The 18,489-nt window shown below is 41.9% G+C and overlaps 1 protein-coding gene across 3 annotated transcripts in view; it reads right to left on the reverse strand.

Moving 5' to 3' along the window:
- psd3l (pleckstrin and Sec7 domain containing 3, like) overlaps nt 1-18,489 on the reverse strand; it is a 152,585-nt gene that overhangs the window by 42,551 nt on the left and 91,545 nt on the right. For all 3 annotated transcript variants that reach the window (XM_046290536.1, XM_046290535.1, XM_046290537.1), the window contains exon 11: nt 1,422-1,465. In XM_046290536.1, the coding sequence (XP_046146492.1) occupies nt 1,422-1,465 (44 nt within the window). The remainder of the gene's footprint in view (nt 1-1,421; nt 1,466-18,489) is intronic.

The raw sequence follows: 18,489 nt of genomic DNA on the forward strand, positions 1-18,489 counted from the left end.
GTTGTAGCTCATTGAGAGGACTTTCAGATCACCACTGAGCTGTTGTAGCTCATTGAGAGGACTTTCAGATCACCACTGAGCTGTTGTAGCTCATTGAGAGGACTTTCAGATCACCACTGAGCTGTTGTAGCTCATTGAGAGGACTTTCAGATCACCACTGAGCTGTTGTAGTTCATTGAGAGGACTTTCAGATCACCACTGAGCTGTTGTAGCTCATTGAGAGGACTTTCAGATCACCACTGAGCTGTTGTAGCTCATTGAGAGGACTTTCAGATCACCACTGAGCTGTTGTAGCTCATTGAGAGGACTTTCAGATCACCACTGAGCTGTTGTAGTTCATTGAGAGGACTTTCAGATCACCACTGAGCTGTTGTAGCTCATTGAGAGGACTTTCAGATCACCACTGAGCTGTTGTAGCTCATTGAGAGGACTTTCAGATCACCACTGAGCTGTTGTAGCTCATTGAGAGGACTTTCAGATCACCACTGAGCTGTTGTAGCCCATTGAGAGGACTTTCAGATCACCACTGAGCTGTTGTAGCTCATTGAGAGGACTTTCAGATCACCACTGAGCTGTTGTAGCTCATTGAGAGGACTTTGTAGATTGCCAAATGCACAATAGGCCAGCTTCATTCCTTATGACTTTTATCAGGGAGACAGATTGTCATATTTTTCTAATGCTAATTACAGTACACTGCTCAGCTGTCACCTGTCCTATAATTTAGCATGGGATGATATACAAACACATACATTTACATATTCACAGCTTTGTTTGAACATAATCCTACGGGTCCCTTTAGTCTTATGAAAATAATTTTTACAAAATGCTAAGAGTCATTTTAGATGAGTCCCAAATTATAAATTCAATGTCATCCAGTATAACTTGATGCACATTGTTGTAAACGTCTTAAATGTCTACAAACAATAAAAATAAAAACATGATTCCTTATCGACTGAACACTCCGTCGTCGATAACTCGCTCCCTGGAGAATTCAATATACGCAACACATAATTGACACGGTATTTCTATGCATCGTTTAACTAGTTTATATTTTCAGTGGAGTACATTTGCACAATTCATCTGCCACCAACTAGATAATTGACTGTGGCGCCCATTGGTTCCAATTCATTTTCACGAGGCCTGCAACACAAATAATGTGTGACCAATGTAATTAATCTGGGCCATCTGAAACAGAGTTTATTAAATGGGATCATGTTGCTACGTTGCCCTTTTGAATGGTACACTGGGGCAGTGTAAATGCTGAGACGTCACCTCATTCGTTCTAGTAGGTACAGTAGTAAGATGTGAAAGATGCCACATTTAGCTATATAAACATTTTATTCATATACAGTGTCGACATGCTCTCCCTATATTGGCCCACGAATGCTTGTGTTTAGAGTTCAAAATAGAATCTTACTTACATGGCCCATTCCAGCTTGTCGTTTTTGATTGAGTTGTGCAAGGCCTGTGAAGAAAATCAAATCTATTAGTATACATTATTTAAGGGAAAAAAATGTTTGAGCTTGTGCATGGTTCAAAACCATGTATCGACATCTTGACAGCTTCCATCACATCTAAAGCCTTTTGCGCACGCGCACACACACACACACACACACACACACACACACACACACACACACACACACACACACACACACACACACACACACACACACACACACACACACACACACACACACACACACACACACACACACACACACACACACACACACACCACAAGGCTAAATAAAGTGACCATATAGTGGTAGTCTACATGTTTACATGCACAACTAGCAGAGTGTTCATTCAGGGTGGCTGGTATTCATATCCAGTGCATTACAGAGAAGATCTATTGGCATTGACAGCTGAGGGACAGGTGACAACGTTATGTTAATCAGGGTAGAAGAAAACAAAAGCACTGGACTCGCAGTGGTCCAACAACACGGCCGCTTGCTTCCGTCAGTAACATAGCAGGAGAAGAGAAAAGGGAGGTAATAAAGCATCCATCTCTTTGAAAAGCCCCATGCCGCGCCCAATCGGTCAAATAATATTTAGTGGAAATACAAAAAGGAGCATTTAACCAGGAGGGAAATGTAGCCATTTGATCCCTGGCATGTCCCCTAAGACCACTAACACTGCAGACTCAACAATAACACGTCTAGACAGAGTCCCTGGTCTAACAAGTGGTTACTTACTGGAAAGCTCTGTCCTGACCCACAGTAATACAAAAAAAGACTATTGATTTAAACAGATGTCGAGTTAAGGAGAAAAGCGCCAATGCACAAACCATGCAACTCAAAACCAGCTGCCTGGATACAGTCAAACTATTCCAGTCAGTTGTAAATGCCGTGCGAGAAAAAAAAATGTGCCTTTGACTTCAGAATTAATAACGCTTGTTCTCCGTCTCATCCTAATTGAATCTCCCAAAACGTAATCTCCCAAACTGGATTTTACAATCAAGCAGTGCAATGCTTTTTACCTTCTGTTTGTCCTTCTCTAGTTTGTCCTTCTTATGTTTTTCAGATGCAAATTCGGTGGAGTGGGACGTTTTGAGTGACTTAGAGCGGTGCTGCGGGGCCCGACGCATCGACTCCTCCCTGCCATATTTGACCGAGCTACTGCCGGGCCGCCGATGGCTGCCTGTCCCCTGGACACTGTTTACTCCGATCATTTCCGAAAAATCAAAAAAAGCAAGCTCCCAAAACAGACACGAGACCAAGCAGTAGCAATAGAGACCTGGAGAAGCTGCTACACGCACAGCTGTCCCAGAGACCTGTGCTGTTCCAGCCCCTGTAGCGGGGAGTAGAGTGTTTCACTGAAGCAGAGGCAACAAGAGAGAGACGGAGCAGGAATGATCATAGAACACGTCCACGCTCTCTCAAAGCACCAGCAGTGCTGCCTTCTCCAGCATCGCTCCACTATTGCTCGGATTCAGAGCGACAGCTTCAGTGAGATTCTGGCGTCAGCGTCTGTGTGTTACACACAGAGAGGAAGAGGGAGGGACAGAGGGAAGAAGAGGACAAAACCTCCCTTTACAAAACTAAGGCAAATGTATATAGTTGAAATAAAAATTTGCCACAGGTCACCAAACCTGCCACGTTAAAACAACACTGAGCAGAAACCTCTGGCTTTGTCACTGGCTTGTGGTAGACACCTGATGCCTAAATGGACTGATTAGCCCAATGAGCAAACAGCACTGTTTTCACACCACTTCTGATTAATTCAATGCGTAATTCGAGCAAAATCAATAATCCAGAACTATTACCGAATTCAAAGTGCGATTAAATGCAAATAAATGATTAATGCTTGGGATTACACAGCTGCTTCCAATTATTCCAACAAGCCAAGATGTAAATGAGGGGCTGGCTAAATAAATTCACACTATGAACCACAATGTCCTTCATGCCCAATATAGCACAGCCCCCCCCTCCCCGCAACACAGTCACTCAAATGAACCTAAAACAATTCAGATGGATGAGTATAAAACACAAACAAGACTAACAATCAAGACATACTGGAGTTTAAACAGGCTTGATCAAATTGCCATTTCAGTGAGCTGTTAAGGTTTGCAAATGAGAATCTTAATTTTCTGGACAGTGAACATGTGTTTTTCTATGAATAAACATGACAGCTCTTAGACTTGCCACCAACTTAATCTTGCACAACTTTGGACCCAAAAGCACTGACTTAACAAAATTCAGGAGGTGTAATGTAGTTGCATTGGCATTGGATTGAGTGTGTCGGTGAAAATGTCAAAAACATTTGGGACCATCTCACACCAGAGATAAATGACCATTTTGGGTATGTGCCATGTTCTGTGGAAATGTGGACTAAAATAAAAATGCCAGTAAAATGTTCACCGCTGGGAATGGGCTCATTGGTTAGATAATTAACTCTTGGCCAATTCCGTAACTGGCTTCATGTGATCACTGAAGCAGTGGCCTGTCGTCATCAACATGGCTTCATGTGATCACTGAAGCAGTGGCCTGTCGTCATCAACATGGCTTCATGTGATCACTGAAGCAGTGGCCTGATGTAATCATCTTGGCAATCTGTTACTTGACAGTATGCAGGGGAGAATGTTGCTGAACCATGTCTCCTGGCATCTCCTGCAGCACTTAGGCTGCTCCCATTTCTCCCCAGTGCTGCTCAGCCTCTTTCCCACTGTGTTGTACGTTGTGTTTTCTTAGAGATCTGTATATGAGGAGATCTCCACCCTAACAATGGGAGTCTAAGACGGGAAGCAGAGATTATGTCAAGTGTGAAACCTCTCGCTTCACCTCTCCTCTCTGGTTTTATCAAACTGGGATTCAATCTAGGGGCTGCATTAAATTTCAGAAAAAAAATGTAATTGAAACCTGCGTAATTCACGTGTTTTTTTGGCTTCATTAACGTGACCAGGAAAATGCAACTGTAGTTTTCATTTACAGAAAATACATTAGTGCAAAAACCTTCGGCAGAGTACAACAGAAGTGCAACACTATGTGGTTAGCAGCCACACACATAAATTAGCTTACAATGAAAAAGCCATGTTTTTTTTTGCAAAAACAATGCATGGGCATCATACCTTCTAATGTTAATTATAGAAAAAACATGTAGCCAGCTACATCTCCTACTGTTTTGGCTGAAGTCAATCTTGCATTTTACCAGAAAAAAAGTACACAGAAAAGTTCTGGAGAGAAGTAGCTAAACATTCAGAGCGCTGAGAGAGGGGGGACAGAGAGAGAGAGAGAGAGAGAGAGAGATGTCTGCTGAAAGAATGGTTGTTCAGACATGAAATTCCCACATACATAAAGACGAGAGGAAAGATCTCTCATCCGAGTGTAGATGTGCAACTGAACCCCAAAATTAGTCCGAAGCCGAGCAGAAATGAAAATGAATTCATTTGAGATCTGCGTTTACAAAACGCAGCAAGATATGAGATTGTAGCCGTTCTCTGGCCATATGACCAGGCAGGCTGTCAGTATGACCAACTGTTGGGTCTTCCATATGTACCGCCTCACTTCCATAACTTACCAAGACCACACGTATATATCCACCAGAGAAAGGGTGGGTGTGACAGGCCAACAAGGCTAAATTAATTACCCTACAACATTGGGACACAGCAAATTAATCTCATGAGACTGTAAAACACAAAAGGATAGTCAGAGTAGCCATCATTAACTCATCAACACTGTTTCCAACTGATATAACTACACTAATCATTGGTTTAAAATTGCCATTAAAAGGGGAAGTTCATTCAAAAAAAGTTACATTTTGATTTTCTTTTTCATCCAATATTTATTCCGTTCATGTACTAACCAAGATCCTTCAGTGGAAATCTACAGCAGATCATAAAAGCTGGTAATGTCACAGGCTCATAGCCACCCCCTCATAGCCACCCCCCAGAGCCACCCCCCAGAGCCACCCCCATAGCCCCCCCCAGAGCCACACCCCTCAGAGCCACACCCCTCAGAGCCACCACCCCCCAGAGCCACCCCCTCAGAGCCACACCCCTCAGAGCCACACCCCTCAGAGCCACACCCCTCAGAGCCACACCCCCAGCATCATTCAGGCATGCTTTTACTTTGACAATTACCATGCCATTTTAATAGTTTTGTTAAGTAATGATCCCATCAAATCAAAAGGTTTAATGACTAGATGAGGACAGAGCATCATAGTGGATAATGCTGTATGAGATGTAACCTGAGATAAGTGGAAAGAGGTTGAGAAGATGTACCCTTTGAGTAACCGGAGATAAGTGGAAAGAGGTTGAGAAATGGCAACGACCTCTAATCAATACATTTTCCTAATGGGTGTTTTGTATTGTTTATCTTTTTCAATTAACTGTTTGAGACTTGCCATAACAATTGACATTTGTGTTAATGCGTTTAGAAACAGGAATACAGCAGCAAAACAGACTGTTTACAGGGCTTCCATCTATTCAGACAGAGTGTGTGCATTTGGCTCGCGGCCCAGTGTTTGGAAAGGCACACCTTCAGTTGTTTTTCTTGGAGCGCATTGCTCACGCTACTCTGATGCCCCGCCAGCTACATGTGGGAGGCTTTCTGTTGTGTTGTGAAGGGGGTTTTGTGATGCTTTCTGTTGTGTTGGGAAGGGGTTTTTGTGAGGCTTTCTGTTGTGTTGTGAAGGGGGTTTTGTGATGCTTTCTGTTGTGTTGGGAAGGGGTTTTTGTGAGGCTTTCTGTTGTGTTGTGAAGGGTGTTTTGTGAGGCTTTCTGTTGTGTTGTGAAGGGGGTTTTGTGATGCTTTCTGTTGTGTTGTGAAGGGGGTTTTGTGATGCTTTCTGTTGTGTTGTGAAGGGGGTTTTGTGATGCTTGCTGTTGTGTTGTGAGGGAAGTTTTGTGATGCTTGCTGTTGTGTTGTGAGGGGGTTTTGTGAGGCTTTCTGTTGTGTTGTGGGGTTTTGTGAGGCATTCTGTTGTGTTGTGAGGGGGTTTGTGAGGCATTCTGTTGTGTTGTGAAGGGGGTTTGTGAGGCATTCTGTTGTGTTGTGAGGGGGTTTGTGAGGCATTCTGTTGTGTTGTGAGGGGGTTTTGTGAGGCTTTCTGCTGTGTTGTGAAGGGGGTTTTGTGAGGCATTCTGTTGTGTTGTCAAGGGGGTTTGTGAGGCATTCTGTTGTGTTGTCAAGGGGGTTTGTGAGGCATTCTGTTGTGTTGTCAAGGGGGGTTTGTGAGGCATTCTGTTGTGTTGTCAAGGGGGGTTTGTGAGGCATTCTGTTGTGTTGTGAAGGTTTTTTTGTGGGGCTTTCTGTTGTGAAGGGGTTTTTGTGAGGCTTTCTTTTGTGTTGTCAAGGGGGTTTGTGAGGCATTCTGTTGTGTTGTGAAGGTTTTTTTGTGGGGCTTTCTGTTGTGAAGGGGGTTTGTGAGGTGTTGTGAAAGGGGTCTTTCTGTTGTGGAGGGAGTTTTGTGGGGCTTTCTGTTGTGAAGCGGGTTCTGTGAGGCTGAGCATATGGAGCTCATTGTCTTGACGTTAATACAGTTGATGAACTATGAATAAATGATGACTATAACCATACAAAGGAATTTTCTGCACTTTCCTACTCATCTCAGTGTCACCTCTCCCATTTCATAGCTCGCCATTGTGGTGTCTGAGGTTAAAGTAATAAAGCAAGCGGAGATGATTGATAAGGACCAGCTTTATAAGGATGATTTGCAGCACTGCTCCCGACTATTATAACCCTCGGTGGCAATACAGTTTATTACCCGTAATAAATACTGTACGGCAGAAAATATGCAAATGGTTGCAGAAAACTACCCGAGCATGTTTTTCACTATCCCTAAATGGAATGCACTTTTTTTCAGATAACATTTCAATTTAAAAATCACAGCATGAGAACTACTTAAATCAACAGCGTCAACCACCAGCATGCTCTGCTGGGCCCCGATTTAAGCTTCAGTGTTTGGGGTTATAGTCCCATTATGTGACTTGATCATGTTACCCTTATATCAGTAATCACATCTTCAACAGACTGGAGTCATTCATTCACTGTGGATCTGGGTGGCTTACATGGCAACAAGCTGTTCAGCATTAACAATTTAATCAGATAAGATAAAAGCGATCTGTTTATTATACAAGTGACTACTAAATTGCTTTACAGTGTCACTGTTAAATTGGACATGCAAGTACTGTAGGTTTAAAGTAAATTAGCAGAAGACGTTTTCTACTGTACATGGACGTCAACAGGAAGTCATTTTGTTATTCTGTAAAATTGTCCTAACACTATCGTTCCCATTTTCTGAAATAAATGGATAAAATAAACCTATGACAAACTATATACACCAATCAGCATTCCGCAAGATGTATGAAAAGATGTCAATGTCCTACAAATCTCTGAAAAACCATGCTGCTATGAATAGCATTTACTGGGAGATGTGTAAATGATTGCGTAGGCTGAGATTGGATCAGAAAGGAGAGTACAGCCACAGCGCTCTCTCTCCCAGTCTCTCTCTCCCAGTATCTCTCTCTCTGTGTTCTGGGTAATATGACCCATGTGGAGATAACGACAATGTTAAAAACAGAGGCTTCCTTTGCTTCTACAGAAGCTGAGCATTACTAGTAATGCTTCAATGACACGTGGGGAGAAAACAAAAGTATTCCATAATTGTTTTATTGTACAGTAAATTCAATAAATTCAGTAACAACCATTAATTCAAGGCATTTTCAACTTCTCAGGAAAGTGCACAGTCATGAGTCACTGACTGGGTCTCGTCTTAGCAGGAGGACGGAGATGTGGGAGATAGAGTTCTGCCCTAAAGGAGGAGCAGCGTCTCTGGTGCGGCTTGCGCAGTTGATCTAAGCCGTTTTGACACAGATTAAGATCTGAGAGCCAAGTCAAACCCAAAATTGGAGCTTGTCACAGGAGCACTGCCAGTGAGCGATATCAATTATGGTCCCAGTTTTTCAGTTTAACTCGATAATCAGTATTTCAGTAGTGGTTCACTGGCCACCACAGTCCATTTGATTATTTTACAGCTGAATAATGTTTGCATTCTAAAAACAAATGAAAAATAGCCTACATAAACCCAAAACAGTATTATAATTGCAATTAAGCCAAACTCAACCCAAGACCAGAAATTTAGTGTCCAAGAATGACATTCCAAAACAACTTAGATCAAAACAAAAAACACATGTTATGCGGGAGCAGTAAGCTAACAATCTAAACTGGGTTTGTGGATTTAAATCTCAGAGCTTTTCACAGACCTAAAGACGATTGAGAGTGTGATGGCTTGTTCAACCTTTTCATCCCGAGATCATGTCAACGACAGCCACGCCCCAGTCATTAAACCTACATGCACTTTATCTAAAAGGAGTCACAGGGGGATGCCCATCATATCTACGTTGCTGTAAAAGTAGATAGATGTCGAAAGTGATCCTCACACGATTCTTGGGAGAGCTACTGTGTCAGGAGATATTAGATAGAAGGTGGCTCTGCCCTCAATACTATAATAATGTTTATGATTCCATGTCCATGTCGCTACAGCTTCCTTCAATGCAATAAAGACAACATTTCAACTAAGTGTAGGTCAAAACCATTGTATACAGCTATTATAACTGCATACAAAGTTTGCAATGCTACAGTAACAATAGATGATTATCAGGGCCGTAGTCAGGGTGAATTTTAGTGAGGTCCAGACAGGGGGGGAGGGGGGGGGTTAAAAACTATTTAATACGTAGCAGGGAGGTAGCAGAGAAAGTATTGATGAATAAAATGGTTTACAGAACCATTTATTTTTCAGTTTTACAGCAAATATTCTGCAATTCTACACATTTTGCCATTGGGTGGGAAGACATTTGCGCAGATTTAAATGCATATTTCCCCATGACAAGGGGCGGCAGGGTAGCCTAGTGGTTAGAGCGTTGGACTAGTAACCGAAAGGTTGCAAGTTCAAATCTCCGAGCTGACAAGGTACAAATCTGTCGTTCTGCCCCTGAACAGGCAGTTAACCCACTGTTACTAGGCCGTCATTGAAAATAAGAATTTGTTCTTATTACGCTATTTATACACAAAGTATGTGGATTCACCTCTTTCAGCCACTCCGGGTTCCTGACAGGTGTATAAAAATTGCACACAGCCATGCAATCGCCATAAACAAATATTGTCAGTAGTATGGCCTTCCTGAAGAGCTGACTTTCAACTTGTCACCGTCAAAGGATCCCTCCTTTCAACAAATCAGCTCGTCAAATGTTTGCCCTGCTAGAGATGCCCCAGGTCAACTGTAAGTGCTGTTACTTTCCCTGGAACAACGTCAGCACATTAAATGTTCATCAGAAGCTTCATGAAATGGGTTTCCATGGCCGAGCAGCAGCACACAAGCCTAAGAACACCATGCGTAACGCCAAGCGTCGGCTGGAGTGGGGTAAAGCTTGCCACTATTAGGTTCTGAAGCAATGGGAACGCGTTCTCTGGAGTGATGAGTCACGCTTCACCATCTAGCGGTCCGGCGGATGAAATTGGGTTTGACAGATACCAGGGGAAGGCTGCCTTCCCCAAAGCATAGTGCCAACTGTAAAGTTTGGTTTTTCATGGTTCGGGCTAGGCCCCTTAGTTCCAGTGAAGGGAAATCTGAACACTACAGCATACAATGACATTCTAGACAATTCTGTGCTTCCAACTTTGTGGCAACAGTTTGGGGAAGGCCCTTTACTGTTTCAGCATGACAATGCCCGCGTACACAAAGCAAGATCCATACAGAAATGTTTGTTGAGATCTGTGTGGAAGAACCTACACAGAGCACTGACCGCAACCCCATCGAACATCTTTGGGATGAACTGGAATGCTGACTGTGAGCCGGGCTTAAAATCAGTGCCCGACCTCACTAATGCTCGTGGTTGAATGGAAGCAAGGCCTTTTATTGTCCTCAGCACAAGGGGCACCTGTGTAATGATCATGCTATTTAAATCAGCTTCTTGATATGTCACACCTGCCAAGTTAATGGATTACCTTGACAAAAGGATAAAATGCTCACTAACATGGATGAACAAAATTTGAGAGAATTCAGCTTTCGTGTATATATAATGGAACATTTCTGGGATCTTTTATTTCAGCTCATGAAACATGGGACCAACACTTTACATGTTGCGTTTATATTTTTGTTCCGTGTATAAACCCAGGAATTGTACCCGTTTAAGGTGCTGATGATCCCAAACTGTCATCGCAGCTTTTGTGGATGTCGATGAGTGTCTGATTACATAAAGGGACATTTGAGCGGCTCCTCTGTTCTGAAGGTCAGCATCTGAACATTGGTAAGCATGTAAGCTTAGTGATGCGCTTCTGTGAAAACATTGTCCAGGGTCATAAAACGTTGGCCCAAAAACCTGCCCCTCTAATCCCCCTGATATTTGATCTCATTGTGTGCTCAGGGCCACAACAAAATCTTTTTCGAAAGGGTTGGCCAGTATCCAGATTTTTATACCGTTCCTGTACCATACCGGGGTATATGGTATTACCGGCAGTGCACACAAGGGGCCCCATTTTCTTTCCAAAAACATGTCATTTTATTTTTCAAGGGACAAAACAAATTTAGGCAGCAGGGATCTTGATCCAGGTGGGGATTGATCATCTCTGCTGGAACCAAGAAGCTTGATCTTTCCATCAAGTCGCTTAGATAGCTAGTTAGCAAACCAAATGCATAGCTGGAGCCCTGAGCTGGATATCACTTATTTGATACAGCTTAGATAGTTAACTAGTTATAAGAAGTGGCGTAGCGCCATCTCAGCACCCAATAACAAGACACTGATGACCAACCCTGTGGTCACATCCACTAGACAGGGTTTATTAAGGCACTGAAGTGACCGACCAAGGCAAAATTCAATAACATCCTGTGCTGTCAGCAGGACCTATCTGGACTCCCTGCTAATGCAGAGGATATAGGGCTTCACATAGAAGAGTCGGACATCATAATACCCTACCTTTCTAGAGCAAACACACATTCACAACAGCAGGCCATGGACTGGTGTGTGCCATCTAGTTATTACAGAAGAAATCTAGGGATCTACAGAATGAATCTAAGGCCCCAATTTCATAAATCACAGATTGAGAAGAATCAGCACTGAGGGTTCACAGATGTGGTTTCCCTCAATATCCAATATTTGCGAGAGGAGCAGATTGCGGGATGTATCAGTTTAAAAAATGGTTAACACCTCCAAAAGAGTATACACATTCCTTCATCTGTGTTGGATTGAACAGGGGGCCATATGTTCTGCTTGTTCTTAAAAGTAAGAGAAGAAGCCAGGTTAAATATTAGGATGTAGGCTAACTCATAAATGCCTATTCTGGTTGATGTGATATTGAAATGCTAAGAGTAAATCACCAGATAATTAGAAAACTTGCCACTTTGCACTTCAGTTGTTTTCACCCAGCCTTGACAAAATGTACCTCACCTCATCAAGGGTTCTCAGCTCACACATGGTAGTGCTTAGTAACCATCAAATGGAAAAGGCACTGATAAAAATGAAGAAATAAGCCCCGTTATAAGCATTCAAACTGTATAGTGCAATATTGAACAACTTGTTTTTTAAATGTATTACTAGATTTTGAACAGCAGTTGACTCAGGGCTCTCTGTTCAATACAAATCAGTTATCCATTAAGCATTCTTTCTAAATTGCATGTCTGGATTTAGATAATCTACTAAACCATTTTTTACAGTGTGAATAAAAGAATACCAGTAAAACAGAGAAGGCGTTGAAAAAACCCTAAACAAAAGCCCTATTCACACAGGACTAGTACATTATAGAAGGTTGGCTATGGATTTATTACCCCACCATGCCTGTTTCCAGTGGACGAGTCGGACCGGATTAGTTTACCAAACAGCCCCCTGTAATTCAATAGATTTTTTTTCATTGAAAATGGACCGTTATGACAGTAGCCTGGAGGCTGTTCTAGGTGTGAAGATACTTCCACTTCGCTAGGGATAGCCTATTACTGGCTTTCAGTTCGGAAAACTCAACAAGAATCAATATCAACCATGAACTGTATGCAGATCATTTCATTAAACTGACGTATTTGGTGATGTATCAATTCCACAGGATACGTTTTATCAGAGGACCTTTCCTGAGAAACAGCAGGTTATTAATGCTGAGATAATAACCTTCCTGTCAAATCAAAAGTACGGACATGGCAGATTAGGACAGGATTAAAAAGACAAAATGCGGTGATTTGTGCTCATCCCGTCCGAATAAGGCGGTCGACTATGTAACGGATGGATGTGCTGCAGACAATCTGGCTATGAAAAAGTCCATGAAATGATCAGTTTCATATTCAAGGCAACTAGCCAGGTATGAAGGATTTTCATTTCTAACCCAGCTACTGACGAAAGTCATTACATGGACAACCAAGCAAATTGCATTGACGAGCCATACCGCACAAGTACCCGGAGGAAAATTAGACTTCGTAACAGGAGTACATCTAGGCTATAAGAGGGATACGCGATACAGCTACATAGACACTGTTTAATATTACAAGAGACAGCTCCCATATTTCCATGTGTATCCTCTTGTTTGACGATCACATGGAGCCTTTGGCCAAAAAGCGAAGGCAGATTGAAGGTTAACTCACGACCAAACAGCACGCCATGCTTTCTAATACAAGCCATTGATGTCATCTTATTCCTGGACCAGAGAAGACTGCAGAACTACTGCCCCAATGACATTCAGGCGGTGACAGAGGACACGTCAACAGTGTGTGGACCAAATTGCATTTGGATATTTAGAGATCGATTCTCACAGACACTGCTACTGGGAATCTAATATTACGCAATATAACACTTAACTTTGAAAACAGTCCAGAACACCATTCAATAGTTTTTGCATCTGGCCAACCTGCTCTACCTGTCTGAGCGTGCAGTATACATTCTATTTTCACACAACAGTGTACTAATCTAGGGAGAAAGTATGTATGTAACACTCCAGGAATCAACTCCATCTAGTGAGAACAAATTCAGGGATATTATGGACACTTCCATCCAGTACTAAGCATTTCCAAAGTGGTAGAGCTCCCTTAGGCAAAACAACCATGAACGAAAATACACTCAACCCTGACCCATTTGCTAAGCAGAGTAGAAGAGACACTACAGGATTTGTAGAATTCAACTAACCGACACTCACTCATACAACATCAACATACAATGTTGACAAGAGACTATATCATTTGGTCCCTTCAAAAACAGCCACACAAATGGAAAACAGTTGTTTAGGGCGAAAAGGTCTTGAAACTTTAGTGGATTCGTGACATCCATCCAGTTGTGGTCCTTCTGTAGCTCAGTTGGTAGAGCATGGCGCTTGTAACGCCAGGGTAGTGGGTTCGATCCCCGGGACCACCCATACGTAGAATGTATGCACACATGACTGTAAGTCGCTTTGGATAAAAGCGTCTGCTAAATGGCATATATTATATTATTATTATTATATTATAGAGCACCCAGGTTTCTTTGAGCAATGTACTAAAACAAACATAAAACAGTTACAATCACCAGCCAAGAAAACAGCTGGTTGTACACATTGTACAGCCAGCATATTTCTGTGATTCAAGCTTTATGTCTGAGTGTCAGTTTCCCCTCACCATCTTGTTCTGATTTCTTGCATGACCATAAGATCGACAGATTTAGTAAATAAAAACTTGAGTCAGACTAAATGTAGTGGTTTGGTGGCTGTCATTCAATTCAACATCATTCTACTGCCCTAAATTGAGGTTTCAGCTGTCGGCCAAGACTAATCGTCCTTAAACCCCTGACAAGACTCCTCAATGAACGTTTACTCAACTCCATCAGCACGATGAATTCATGATTTTGCAAGTGCTCGCATCATTCAAATTTTAGTAGGGGAGGCGACATTTGGGCCATAGACTTGCACTAAACTTGTAAAGAACTTTTGTATGTCTTAAAAGGGGCAGTGGGGCGGCAGGGTAGCCTAGTGGTTAGAGTGTAGAGGCGGCAGGGTAGCCTAGTGGTTAGAGTGTAGAGGCGGCAGGGTAGCCTAGTGGTTAGAGTGTAGAGGCGGCAGGGTAGCCTAGTGGTTAGAGTGTAGAGGCGGCAGGGTAGCCTAGTGGTTAGAGGGTTGGACTAGTAACCGAAAGGTTGCAAGTTCGAATCCCCGAGCTGACAAGGTACAAATCTGTCGTTCTGCCCCTGAACAGGCAGTTAACCCACTGTTCCTAGGCAGTCATTGAAAATAAGAATTTGTTCTTAACTGACTTGCCTAGTAAAATAAAGGTAAAATAAATTTAAACATTTAAAAAAAAATTGAGGCAGGCATGAATAATCTAATTAGCCAATAGGCAGAGAGCAGCATAATGTGTCTGATAATGCTGTGGGAATAACAAAGCATCTTATTTTGTAAAGTGGTTTCTTGCATCAAACAACATTTTCAGTCACCTTGTCTGAAGGACATGTAGATAAACAGATTCATGTCAATCCCTGTGTGTTTGTTTTCCAAAAGTCTCATGGAATGTAGGCCTACATTTTACACCACAATATAGGATGCTACTGTAGGCTGAATGATAGAACAGCTATTTCCATGTTAAAATGTTGCTCAGTAGCAAAACAAATTGAGGGAACATTGTTTCTTAGTATATTTACTCATATCTCCCCCAGAACATAATCGAGAATCTGACAATTCTGCAAGATGTTAGTTCTGGGTGTCTGAGATTAAGATGAAGCTGTCTACATGTTAGGATTGTACACCACCAAATGTCTCCAGTTTCTGTACTCATCTGAAGACTCAAACACCAAGAAGCCAACACTTAACATTCGGCTCTCCCTTCTAAATGTTATCCACCAGTCCATCCATGCAAGTCATACTGTAGGAGTCATGCTGGAGCCTGTGTTGGCCAAGCTTAAGGGAATGCTACCTCTGCTTACATAAGCTGTTTTTCTATGCACCAAGTGCCAATGGGTGAATGCAATAGGAGGCATCTTGATTTACATACAACGGCTATGCTTGTAATCCTCACAACTCTCTGATTCAGAGGGGTTGTGTTAAATGTGGAAGACACATTTCAGTTGGACAACTGACTAGGTATCCCCTTTTCCCAGTAGGATTAGTTTATAGGCCAAGAAATCTCCAGAATGAATAGTAATTTAATCTTCCATGTAACCTAAACCCTTTTCCAAGGTTGTAATTACAGCAAGTGAACTACCTGAAGATTAAAACAAAAAAACAGCTAGAAAATAATATTCAACCAATCACATTTATCATGGCTGAGCTAGATCCTTCCCACATTGTTAAAATGTAGTTAGTCAAAACTACTAACTATACTGTATGATTCCTATTTTGACAGAACTACAATGGTAAAATAACATAACTACGATTTAAACAGATACTTCCATTAGTGCACTGCACAGCGCTTTTGATTATTTTGTGGTGTAAAAATGTAGAACAGTTTTTTTTGATCACAAACAGAAAACTCGGGGACCTCCGCTTCATATTATCTCACGGGTGTATTCAAAACAAACTAGCATCTGGGTTTAAAGGAGAAGTGCAAAATGTCAAGATAATGCTGCTTATATTTCTTTTGTTTCACAGTGTAAATATTGGTTTGTCACACCCATTAATCCAGTACTCATATTTAAAGGGTGTATATGAAACAAAGTATCATGGATAAGGAAACGCATCAACAGGCTCCATTGTACTGTTTGTCAGTAAACATTTGACCCCCAAAACATATTAATTTTAAAACTAAATAGTTACAAAAGTACTTTTGAACTTTTTGGATTTTTGGTATTCTGAAACAATGGACTGATGTCACTTTGGGAACCAGTCAAGCAACTGCAGAATATTACCATAGCAGAGGCCATAGAAAAGAATGAATATTTTTTATGAAATCGATAATTCTGCCATTAGGCAATGGGCTAAGATAGACTTGCCTATTCATTCGGAAAGTATTCAGACCCCTGGACTTTCTAAAATTGTTTGTTCAATCTACAAACAATACCCCATAACAACAATGTGAAAACAGGTTTGACATTTTTGCTAATTTATACATTTTCTTTTACAGAAATACCTTAACATAAGTATTCAGACTCGTTGCTATTCGACTCGAAATTGAGCTCAGGTGCATCCGGGTTCCACTGATCATATTTGAGGTGTTTCTACAACTTGGAGTCCACCTGTGGTAAATTTAATTGATTGGACATGATTTGGAAAGGCATATACCTGTCTATATAAGGTCCCACAGTTGAAAGTGCATGTCAGAGCAAGAACCAAGCCATGAGTTTGAAGGAATTGTCCGTAGAGCTCAGAGACAGGATTGTGTCGAGCCACCGATCTGGAAAGGGTACCAAAGAATGTCGGCAGCATTGACAGTCCCCAAGAACAGTGGCCACCTTCATTCTTAAATGGAAGTTTGGAACCACAAACTCTTCCCAGAGGTGGCCGCCGGGCCAAACTGAGCAATTGGGGGGAGAAGAGCCTTGGTCAGGGAGGTGATCAAGAAACAAGATGGTCACTCTGACAGAGCTCAGAGTTCCTCTGTGGAGATGGTTGTCCTTCTGGAAGGTTTTCCCATCTCTGCAGCACTCTACCAAATCAGGCCTGTATAGTAGAGTGGCCAAACAGAAGCCACTGCTCAGTAAAAAGGCACATGACAACCTGCTTGCAGTTTGCAAAAAGGCACCTAATGAACTATCAGACCGTGAGAAATAAGATTCTCTGGTCTGATGAAACAAAGATTGAACTCTTTGGCCTGAATGCCAAGCGTCACGTCTGGAAACCTGGTACCATCCCTACGGTGAAGCATGGTGGTGGCAGCATCATGGTGTAGGGGTGTCAGGATGGAAGGAAAGATTAATGGAGAAAGGTACAGACAGATCCTTGATGAAAACCTTCTCCAGAGCACTCAGGACCTCAGGCTGGGATTGAGGTTCACCGTCCAAGAGGACACCGATCCGAAGCACAGAGCCAAGACAACGCAGGAGTTCTGAATGTCCCCGAGTTACCCAGCCAGAGCCCAGACTTGAACCCGATCTAACCTATCCGGAGAGACCTGAAAACAGCTGTGCAGCAACGCTCCCATCCAACCTGACAGAGCTTGAGAGGATCTGCATAGAGGAGCGGGAGACACTCCCCAAATACAGGCGTGGCAAGCATGTAGTGTTATACTCAAGACGATTCAAGGCTGTAATCGCTACCAAAGGTGCTTCAACAAAGTAATGAGTAAAGGGTCTGAATACTTATGTAAATGTGATTTGTTTTATTTGTAATAGATTTGTTTGTTGAATGAACATCCTCTGATCTATAATCCCTACATGTCATATTTGACATTACAAAAGGACTGCGTTATGATATGACAGCTGACATGATCCGAACATTTCAGTGATGAGTGTAAAGGCCATGCATCATCGTAGGACATGTACATCTGTAAATGATCCAAAATGGCCTTTTGTCATACAGAATGTTTTTGCAAAATACTTTCACAGAATAGCAACAATATAAAATGCTCAAAATGTGAATAATGTTTGCAGTGCCAGTACACTCAGTCGCATTCATTCATTCATATGCCACCAGTTTAGCGAGTGGTTTCCCCAGTGATGTCTCTGCAAATGCAGTAGTGTTATTTTTTAAATGAGGTGAAATTAGATGACTAATGGTTGTGAATAGGCTACAGGGTGGTTTTTGAGTTTTATAACTTATTTGGCCTGTTAAAATGTTCCATAAATATATTAAAAAAGGACATTTTTAAATGTTTTACTATGGACATCAATATTGATAAATTAGGGTTGGAGTATTAATAGGGGGTGAAAAAATGTGTGGTTGCAAAATAGATAAAAATGTAAATATTTTATCTCGTCCGAGACATTCCAGAGCAATAGGACAAAGTTAAGAAAACAGATTACTGCTCTGTCGGGTTTCCACATATGAAGTATTAAAGATAACTGCACTTAGTTGACCGGGGCAGCTCTAGCAGGCCAGAAATTTTACAAACTGACTTGTTGGAAAGGTGGTATCCTATGACAGTGCCACGTTGAAAGTCACTGAGCTCTTTAGTAAGGAC

Source organism: Oncorhynchus gorbuscha, linkage group LG11 (genome assembly GCF_021184085.1).
Source record: "Oncorhynchus gorbuscha isolate QuinsamMale2020 ecotype Even-year linkage group LG11, OgorEven_v1.0, whole genome shotgun sequence".
In the NCBI taxonomy this organism is placed as follows: Eukaryota; Metazoa; Chordata; class Actinopteri; order Salmoniformes; family Salmonidae; genus Oncorhynchus; species Oncorhynchus gorbuscha.